The following is a 10,633-nucleotide window of genomic DNA, read 5'->3' as shown; positions in this document are numbered from 1 at the left end:
TGTGTGTGTGTGTGTGTGTGTGTGTGTGTGTGTGTGTGTGTGTGTGTATGTACATGAAACACAAGGCACAGGGGAAAAATGGTTAGGAGTAGGGAGAAGTATAGCGTAGTTGATAGAAAGCTGTACTGGAGCCGGAAAGACTTGTCTGTGTTCTAGTTGTTCATCCTTTGTTTTCCAAGACAACCAGTAACGGGTGCCTTGACATGTGCCTGAGGTGGATTTAAGAATTAAGCAAAGTTGTAAGCTTCACTTTCTCTTCTCGAGTCATTGAAGTCCAGTGGCAGGACAAAAATCAAGATGACTAGTGATGGCCCAGGATGCAGTGGATGTCTTTCCTGTCTTCAATGCCTGACCAAAGTTCTAAGAGCTCCACAGTGCCTGCTTCAGGTGCTTTCGTGGCCATTGGAACAAATTGTTCTCATCTTCCCATTCTACTTGGGGAAAGTTTTCACATGCTTTGGGTAGACATTCCCCTATCAACAACAGGTTTGAGGCCTGTTAGTTACCCTCAACCTGATTTAGCTTGTCTCCTAAGACAGTTTAATGGGGTGTGGCCGCTGTGCATGCTACAGAGTTTTAGAGCCACAGGTGAGAGTTGGGTGAAGATGAACACCAAAGGTGGATGAGCAGCCAGCCCTGAAAAGGGCTTGCAAACCCTCACACCAGAGGTGCTAGTCCTCCCTGAATATCCATAACCTCTGGCATAGATTGAATTTGTGACAAATCATTTAGCCTTATGTGTTCACCCAACTCCCTTAGATTGTAAATTGCAGGAAAAGTTCTGATCTGTATCAGTAGGTAGAGTATTCTTTTGGGAGTTTCCTGTACCAGGGATATTACAGGTTCGGTAAATAGGTGTATTTAAATACACAGTTATTCCTTCCACATTGCCAACGTTAGGGACGCAGCACAACTGTGATCTGGGACATCCGTGTAAAATTTTTTGGCCCTCCTTTCATACCAGAGAAGTCTGAATTTTTTCTTTTTCTTTTATGGGGTGTTTACAGTACCTTATTGTTAATTTTGGGCTAAGTATTTGGTCGTATTTTAACTTTAAAAAAGAAATTGTGTATATTTATGATATTAAAAGATAAAACATGTTGATACTCTACTATACTATACCTGTATTCATTTCTGAGTTTCTAAACTTTTTCTGTGTCATCTGCTAGCCTTTGTATGTAATCTGTGGCTTCTGCAAAACTCCCAAAAAATTCCTGCCTAATTATTTGTGCTGACCAACAATATAGCAAAACCACGATGTGAAAGGGATAACTGTATGTTTATATGTATATTTTATGTATACATAGAAGTATAAGTATACTTTTATGTTTCTATATTGTCTCCCCCTATAGAATGTAAACCCTTTGAGGGCAGGGACTTTTTTTTTTCATTAACTTTTTAAAATTCTAGTTTTTTTCTCCTCCCCAGAAAAAATTAAAACTATTTCCTTGAAACAAATGCATATTCAAGAAAAAAAATCTGATACTCGCCATGTCCAGAAATATTTCTTTTATTCTGCATATTTAGCTCATCATTTATTTGTCAGGAGGTGGGTAGTATTCTTCATCATCCATCCTTTGGTATCATGGTTGATCACAGTTCTTTAGTCTTTCAAAATAATTGATTTTTTTGTTATTGGGCAGGAATTTTTAAAGTTTTATCTCTACCACCTAGCACATAGGAGGAACTTAAATGTTTGTTGATTGAGGACTTCTCTCTAAACATCAGCCATCTTTATGTCTCAACTTCCGCTCTACTAGTTCAGGCCCTCTTTACTTTGCTTTGTGGTTACTGTGGTGCACTCATAGTCACCTTCCTGATCCTATTCCATTCTTCATACTGATGCCAACAGCTCCTTCCATCTGGTCAGTGTGGAGTAGTAGAGAGGGTTCCAACTTCAGGAAAACCTACATTCAAATTCCATCTCTGACATTTACTAGATATATGACCATAGGCCAGTCATTTAACCTCTCCAAACCTCAGTTTCTTCATCTGTAAAGTGGTGACAATAACTAATAGTGATTACCTCACTGGGTATAGTGAGGCTCAGATGAGTTTGCAGAGGATTTCTTTACACATCACAATTAGTAGGATGTTAGTGGCGGTATTAAATTCCACTTTTAATAGACTGAACAATTAATAATTTTTATCTTATATTTAAGCTTTATGGAAGCATACAGAAATGCATTCATTTTCTTTTTATTGCTGACATAATGCAATGTTAGGCATATTTAGAAATTATAAAATCCTCCCTGGGGGAGGCAACAGTATGAAAAAGGATATTTTATAAGTTTCAAGGCAGTCATACATGTGACTAGCTATTATTACTCCCTTTAAATACAGATTATCTAAATAAAGTATAGGCAATCATAGTATCTTTACCAGCTTGACCTGCAAGAGTTTAGGAACAGATTTTTTTTTTCCTGTTTTCTAACTGATATGGTTAGAAAAGCACTGGACTAATACTCAGAAAGCTCTGCCAATGGCAGCACCACTTAGTAGTGTATGACCTTAGAAAAGTCATATAACTTCTCTAAGCTTCAGTTTCCTTTTCATTAAATTAGGAGATTGTACTAAGTAACCCATAAGAACCCTTCCAACTTCAACTTTCAATGATTCAAAACTATATTTGAACATAGCATTAATTAAATTATATACACACACACATACACACTTATAAAAAGAGGGGGAGAAAAGAGGCATATATATGTGATTTATATTGGGAATGCTGAGGGGAGAAGGTGATCATGCAAGCAGTTTGTGTAATACTGGACTTCCTGGCCAATGGCTGTGGGCTCGTAAGAGCTATATAAATAGGATTATGGTTCATTCTGAGTAGAAGTAGACAAAGCAACCCACAAATCATCTCACAGTATAGTTTCATATATAAGGATGGTAATAGCTGAGAAAACAATTTACTGTGGCCAAATTCTTTGGAAAGTTTACTGTCTTTCAAGATTTCACATTTTCTGAAAACAATTTCCATTATATGTTCTGGAGATGAAGCAGAAATAATATATAGGTATCTATACTGCATATTATTCAGTAATTATCCTAGGGAAAGTTTGGTCAGGGAAATTTGTTGTTATATTAACATGTATTATTTATCAAGTTATGAAATAAATCTAAACTGGAACAAATTGAATAGAATCAATCCATGAAAGAGTTAAGATTTTACTAGTCTTCTTATTTTCAAAAATTAATTTATGTGGTGTGTTTTTCTCATAAGTTCTATTTAGATTTAGTCTTATGAAAATTATTTTGAAGATACCTTTTTTTCTCTTAATTTTTAATAGATGATAGTATCTCTGCTGCAAGTACTTCTGATGTCCAGGATCGTCTCTCTGCCCTTGAGTTGCGAGTTCAGCAACAAGAAGATGAAATCACAGTTCTGAAGGCAGCTTTGGCTGATGTGTTAAGGCGTCTTACAATCTCTGAAGATAATGTGGTATCTGTGAAAAAAACAGCCTCAAGTAAAGGTAATTAAGTAGTAGGAGTATTTCATTTTTCATTATATTCTAGTTTCCTTTCAATACTGTTTCTGTTATTAGAATTGTACATGTAAAATATATTCCCTCTTAGGTCAGTTATCAACAAAAGCTAATTTTGAGGTTTGTTGTTGTTTGGGTTTGTTGTTTTTTTTTTTAATCTTAAAACTTATTCTAAGTTTTATACATTAAGAGCTGGATAAATACACTGAACCTTATTACCAATTCAAAATTTGTGATACTAGGTGGTAAATCAATTCATGACAAATATTCTTTAAACAATCTAGTCTGACAAGATTAGTGGTACAAGAAGCAGATATTCCAAGCCCTTTCAAAGCCTTTTGTGTACCATCCTCAGACAGCAGCATAAGACATCATCACAGGCATGTCTGACTAGGAAAAGAGGTTGTTTTGACCTTATCAACAATGAGAGAAATGGGCAAATAAGTATTATAAAGTTATAGACGGACAGAACTTCAGGTCATCTATTCCAACTTAACTCATTTTACAAGATAAGAAAACTAAGGCCCAGAGACGTTCAGTGATGGGCCCCAAAATAAGTAGGAGAGCTGGGGTTTTGAGCCTGAGTCCTAGGCTTAAAATTCAGCACTCTTCCCACCATGACAGGCTGCCTTTCTTCCTTATTTTCTAGTATTCTGTTAATAAAGGAGGACTTTTCTGGTTAAGATAACACAATGAGACATTTGAAGGGAGCCAGCTTGTATCAAACTCAGGAAGAAAAAAACATTTTTTTCTTCATGCACACACACAAAGAAAAGTGGCCATTTTTTCATGGAAGAAGTTTTTCCAGTTTTTTACTCCTTCTTAGGCAGCCTTCTGCTCCTTGGAGCTAACCATATTTATGCTGAATTTAATGCAGGCACCTTATTTGCTTTAGTACCTACTACAACTTAGAACTCCTGAACTCAAGTTCCCTACCAGCCTTAGCCCCTGCCAGTAGCAAGTACTATAGACATGCACCACCATTCTCTGCTATATTTGAATAAGTTAAGCAAGAATCAACATTTAAGAAAATCACAAAAGCAAGTAAGAATTTATAGGAAGTACAAAATCAAAGAAAGCGGAGCCAAAAGAATGTTATATCAATTACTGTAACTAGCATTTACATAGCACTTTAAAGGTGACAAAGCACTTGACAAGTATTATCATCTTATTCTCACAACAGCCCTAGGGGGTAGGTACTGTCATCTTAATTTTATAGATAAGGAATATTTGAGGCCTATTTTGAATTCAGATTTTTCTAACTCAAGGTTCAGCACTCTATGCACTGTTCTACCTAGCTTTGTTGTTATTGTTACTCAGTTATTCATTCATGTCCGGCTTTTCATGACCCCGTGGACCAACTGTCCATGAGGTTTTCTTGGCAAAGATACTGCAGTGCTTTGCCATTTCCTTCTCCAGCTCATTTTACAGATGAGAAATTGAGGCAAACAAGGTTAAGTGACTTACTTAGTGTCACACAACTAGTAAGTGTCTGAGGTCACATTTGAACTCTGGTCTTTCTGACTCCAAGCCCAGTGCTCTATCCACTGTGCCACCTCACTGCCCTCCACCTAGCTATCAGATGCAAAAATAACAACAAATTTATGTTATATCCACAATTAAGGTTAAAAAGGTTGAGGGAAACAGGAACAATGTGGGGACTACTACATTAAAGTCAACATACTCATCTTTGGCATGAGGTTAACAGTCAGCGATAATTTAAATTACAGACACAAGTACAGTCATTTGCTGTCATTTACTTTGCTTTGATTTCTATTTCATTCTTGTTTTTTATTTTCTTATGTTTTTATTCATATATTTGAGTATTTATGTTTGTCAATCAAAGCCAAAATATAATTTACACATAGATTTTTAAAGCAAGTAAAATCATAGAACTCAAACTAGGACTTTTAAATGCTTTCAAAAAAAAGATTCAGGAGCAAACAAAGAAAATAACAAATATAGAGAATATAGTAGAATAAGTGATAAAGTCAATAAAACCAAACAGTGGTTGAATTGCTACAGTAGAAAAGAGAATTGCATACAACATATTATAGCTGGAAATATATAATAAAAAAATCACTGGATTAACCAAGGAATTAACAGACATGAATATGTAAGCAGTAGCCATTGAGGCTAGGTCAAGAAAATCTCAGAATTGCCGACATTTTAGAAAATAAAAAAAAAAAGGATATGAACACTGTATTTCAGAATTGAAGAAAACTTTCAATAAAATGAGTAGCATTAGACAAATAGAAATCACAGAACTCTAATAAATAAAAATCTGATTTAATTATCTTAAACACAGTATGAATTCCAATATTATCAACAACAAGCAAACATTTTTTAAAAATCACTTACCAAGTGACAGTAATCAGGATCATGGCAGATTTCTCACAGAAAAAAAGAGATGGTCAGAGAAATAGTAACATTGCATATAAAATAGAATCCTATGGGTGGGCCATTGAACCCAGAGTTATCTACCCAGAAAAACTCAGTTTGCCTTACAAGGTAAAAGATAGACATTTGAAAAGCATTTAGGACTTTGAAAAGTTTCTGGAGATTTAATAGACTTCAAAGTAGACTTTAAAAAATACTCAGACCAAACCCAGAATAAGAACTCAAAATAATCCAAACTTCCTTATTAAAGATAAACCAGTTGCTAATAACATGTGAAAATTCTTTAAGTTAGTGTATGGTTAAATCACTTAAAGTTTTGGAAAGGTGCTTCAGAAAAATGGGGAATGAGGAGAACTTGAGAGAATGGACTGATAGTTATCCCAAAGCAAAACTGCTATCTTGGATAAAAGCCAAGTCCATCTCTATCCAGATGACTCTCAGATCTATATATTAGATCTAATTTCTTTCCTGGACTGTAGTCACATAACCTTCTGAATTCTCCTTCCACAAAATCTTTCACCTTTGTCTCCACTCATGTGGCCACCAGCTAAGCTCACACTTTTATCACCTCTTTCCTGCACTGTTCTAATTGCCTCTTAACTGGTCTCCCTGCTTCTTCCTTTCTCTTCTTCCCTTCAATCCATTCCTTGCACAGTTGTAAAATAATCATCCGTTAAGGTGTAGGCCTGACCATGTCACTCCTAAACCTACTCAGACAAACATTTAAGGACTTCCACCATTTGACTGCCACCTACCTTTCCAAACTTATTTTGCACTGTTCTTTATGAATTCTGTTCCAGCAAAACTGGATTGCTACCTGTTCACTGAAATCAGTGTTTCCTTTCCTGCTTTCATATATTTGTAAAAGGCATCCTTCAACCTTGCAGTGTGCTGCCTCATCATTTCTGTCTGACATGTAGTTGATGTGGTAGCTAAAGCACTGGGCCTAGAGCCAGGAAGACCTGAATTCAAATCTAGCCTCCAACACTTACAAGCTGTGACCCTGGGCAAGTCACTTGACCTCTGTCTACCTCAGTTTCCTCAACTATAAAATGAAGAAAATAATAGCATCTACCTCCCAGAATTGTTTTGAGGATAGGTGAAATAATATTTGTCAAGTATTTATCATGGTGCCTAGCATACAACAGACACTTAATAAATGTTCATTTCCTTCCTTCTCTCACTCCCTCCCTTCTGATTAATTTCCATTCATTCATTTCCCTGTGACACTCAACAAAGGAAAAAGTGAGACAGTCTCTGCCGTCAAGGATCTTATCCTACTGGAAGAAAACAACACATACACAGAAAATTAAAATACAAAACCATTACACAGTAGATAATTTCTAAAGGTGAAGAGGGAGTTTGCATTCTAGGGATGGGAGATACCCTGAGCAAATGACAGGTAGGAAATGGAATGTCATGTATGGGGATAACAAGTAGAACAACATATCTGGAATATAGGAAGGTACTTAGGAGAGTAATCTTTAGCAAACCTGCAAAGATAGGCTGGAATCAGACTGCAAAGGACTTGAAAAACTAGACAGAGGAGTTTGTGTTTTGTCTTGGAGGCTAGAAGAAGCCCCTGGAGCCTTTTGAGTTGGAGAATGATTTCATCAGACCTGTGTTTTTGGAATATCAGTTTGACAGCCATATGGTAAATGGGTTGTAGACATAGGAGAGACTTGAAGAAGGCAGACCAATTATGAGGCTATGACAGTACTCCAGGACAGTGGCTCTCAAATTGTCTGGGAATTCCTTTTCAGAGAATCTTTGCGGTCAAAACTATTTTCATAATAATATTAATATGTTTGCATTTCTAATACTGTAAATGTTGATAGACATAACCAAAGGTATGCTGGTGCTAGCTCGAACTGGCTTGTGAAAGCCAATTGTCATTTTTCAGCGTGAGCATTTGCACCTTAAGAATTGGTATAGAAATCACCACTTTCACCACCTTAGAAATGCCTCAGATCAGGGTTTGATTTATTGTTCTGTTGATTGTCTAGACTAAAGAAAATGATAGAGAAAATGTTAATAATGTAGATTAAACATAAAAGTGTATGTACTCTCTCCCCCAACGGCCCCCCAAGAGCCAGTTGTTAAATATTTAAGAGCACACCACTGGATGTAATCCACATAAACAAAAGTTCTTTGGGATCGTCAGTGATTTTTAAGAATATAAAGGGGTCTTAAGACCAAAAAGTTAGAAAACTGCTGGTATGGGAAATAAGCAATAACCTGCTTGAGCTAGGGTGATGGCAGTGTAAATGGAGAAAAGGGGCAGACATGAGATTATATTTTGGTGATAATTAATATCCATCAGTCGAGCTTAGGCTATGTCCTACACAAAACTTTTCCTGTTCCCCCTAGATGTTAGTACTCTGTTCCTCCTCCCAGTTACCTTGTATTTACCTGTTAGATCTCTTCACCAAAATGTAAGCAGCACAAGAACTTATTTTTGTCCTTTCATCTTTAATGCCTACATTAGTGTCTTGTACATAATAAGCATTTAATATTTTTGAAATGTTGAATATCATTTAAAAATTAATCCTATGTTTTGAAAGCTTTCTTTTATTCCAATTCATGTTAACATGATATTATGTGAGAATAGTGGCCTAATGTTGTTTGTGAGTTTTTTCACTGACATTTAAGTCCCTCTATTTACCAATGCCTTGACCATTTTATCTTTAAAATGGATTAGTAAAAGATTATAGAAATGAATTCAAAAATTATAAATTAAGATAGGCGATTTATTGTCTGGAAAAGAAGATGGGCTGGTCGTGAGGCTAAAAAGCCCACATGTTACATTGGTATCTACATAGTGTCAAAGGAGCTATAAGAAGGTCCCCAGCACATTAGGTGAACCTTCAGTGGCAGGTTGAGGAGAGAATGTGGATAGAAGTCACAGTGTGAAAAGGCATAGCTAAATTGTTATCTACATCATCACAGGGGGTATTCCAAATGAAATCACAAATCCATCAAAGTAGGCAATGGTGACATTTTCTATTGGCAGAAAAAATATACCCCTCTGAGATATCTTTCCTGAATTGATATTGGAATTACAAAAGTAATTCTTGTAATCATGTACAGAATTCTATTAATGTTATCATTGGCAACCCTAGACTCCATTATCATGGAACTTGTCTATATATAGACCACTATAGAAAGTGACAAGAAAAAATGTTTAATGACTGTCAGCTCTTGGCATTTGTAAGTTTAAAAATAGACTGAGTATTGGGAATGACTTAGACAATATATTTGTGTTACGAATATTTGGAATAAGCATTGTAAACATAATACTATCCAATATATTAAGTTTTAATAATGGAACTTTGCAAAACACTTTAAAATTAAGGAATTATTTGTAGATTTTTTTGTCCAACTAAGAATAAGAAGTAAAAACTTATTTTGCTATATTTTAATCTAATGTGAACTTTTGAATCCAGGTAAATGGTAATTTGTGGTGGTCTAGTTCCCCTCTCGTGAGTTATTTATATTTCAATAATCATGCAAAGCAGTGGTGTCAAACTCATAGAAACAAATGTCTGCAGGCTTAATATTCACTTAAGAAACCACAAATTCACATTATCTATGTTTTAATGTATATTCGGTTAAACGTTTCCTAATTATATTTTAATCTGATTCTGGCACACTTGGAGTTTGGGGGGCAGGGAGAGAATTTGACATATCTGATGTAAAGGATTTAAAATAAAAATATACCAAAGGAGTTTTTTATGCTCTTCTTTTCTTTATAGTTATAGTGTCCTTATTTGTAAATTTCAGTGGCAGTATTTTTAAAATAATCCTTTATGATTTTGGTGTTAAGGCACAAGCCAACTGTTATGTCAGACTTCTACTAGGCAGTTATTGTGTGCAACATGATTTGACCTTAGATCTCTCTAAATGCATGTGATCAGCTATGTAATATTGAGATTATAAGGTTGTCATCTTATAGTAGCATCATTCTATTGATTAAAAAATCAGAAGCAATCTTAAACAATTACTTCCTTTTCTTATCTATGTTATGTGCTACGTCTTTCAGTGTGCTGGCAACTTAAAAGCTAGGTGGCATAATGGATAGAGTGCTGGGCCTGAAGTCAGGAAAACCTGAGTTTAAACCCAGCCTCAGACATTTCCTGGCTACCTGACCCTGGGCAAGTCACTTGACCTCTGTTTGCCTTGGTTTCCTTACCTGTAAAATGGAGATGATAATAATAGCACCTACCTCCTGGTGTTGTTGTGAGGATCAGATGAGGTAATAAGAGTAAAGGGCTTAGCGTGGTGCCTGGCACCTAGTAAGTGCTTTATAAATGTTAGCTATTACTTTTATTATTTGGGTTTTAAGTTTCTCCTGAAACGGTGTTAGACCGCTTGATTGGGTAGTTGGTTTCCTTAGTAATTTTTAAATTGTTAACCATGCAATTTTTAAAAATTATCTTCTCCAATAAAAAATGCTTCTTTTTTGACAGCAGTGAAACATTAGTACCATATGCTCATACTACTAGTTGAAATTTTAGTCGTGCCAAATAAAATTACCTGTATTGTGGAAAAAAGGGAAAAAGGCTAAAGCACTTTTGGCTGTTGTTGACTGCCAGGAAGACAGATTGTATCACAGCTGGTGCCTGGAAAACCCATTAGGACCCATTGGGGGTGACCAAATGAATGTAACTTGAGAGTCTTGTCCAAAGGCACTGTGTGTGTGTGTGTGTGTGTGTGTGTGTGTGTGTGTGTGTGTGTGTGTG

The 10,633-nt window shown here is 35.8% G+C and overlaps 1 protein-coding gene across 4 annotated transcripts in view; it reads left to right on the top strand.

Annotated features, from left to right (window-relative positions):
* The window catches only part of EML4 (EMAP like 4), a 177,772-nt gene that overhangs the window by 82,392 nt on the left and 84,747 nt on the right, over positions 1 to 10,633 (top strand). For all 4 annotated transcript variants that reach the window (XM_027865094.1, XM_027865091.1, XM_027865090.1 and 1 more), the window contains exon 2: positions 3,297 to 3,479. In XM_027865094.1, coding sequence (XP_027720895.1) covers positions 3,297 to 3,479 — 183 coding nt within the window. The remainder of the gene's footprint in view (positions 1 to 3,296; positions 3,480 to 10,633) is intronic.

The sequence above is a fragment of the Vombatus ursinus genome, unplaced genomic scaffold (assembly GCF_900497805.2).
Source record: "Vombatus ursinus unplaced genomic scaffold, bare-nosed wombat genome assembly UNPS02014778.1, whole genome shotgun sequence".
Classification (NCBI taxonomy): Eukaryota; Metazoa; Chordata; class Mammalia; order Diprotodontia; family Vombatidae; genus Vombatus; species Vombatus ursinus.
Note: the sequence above shows the minus strand (reverse complement) of the source record. Positions and strands in the feature narration are given on the sequence as shown.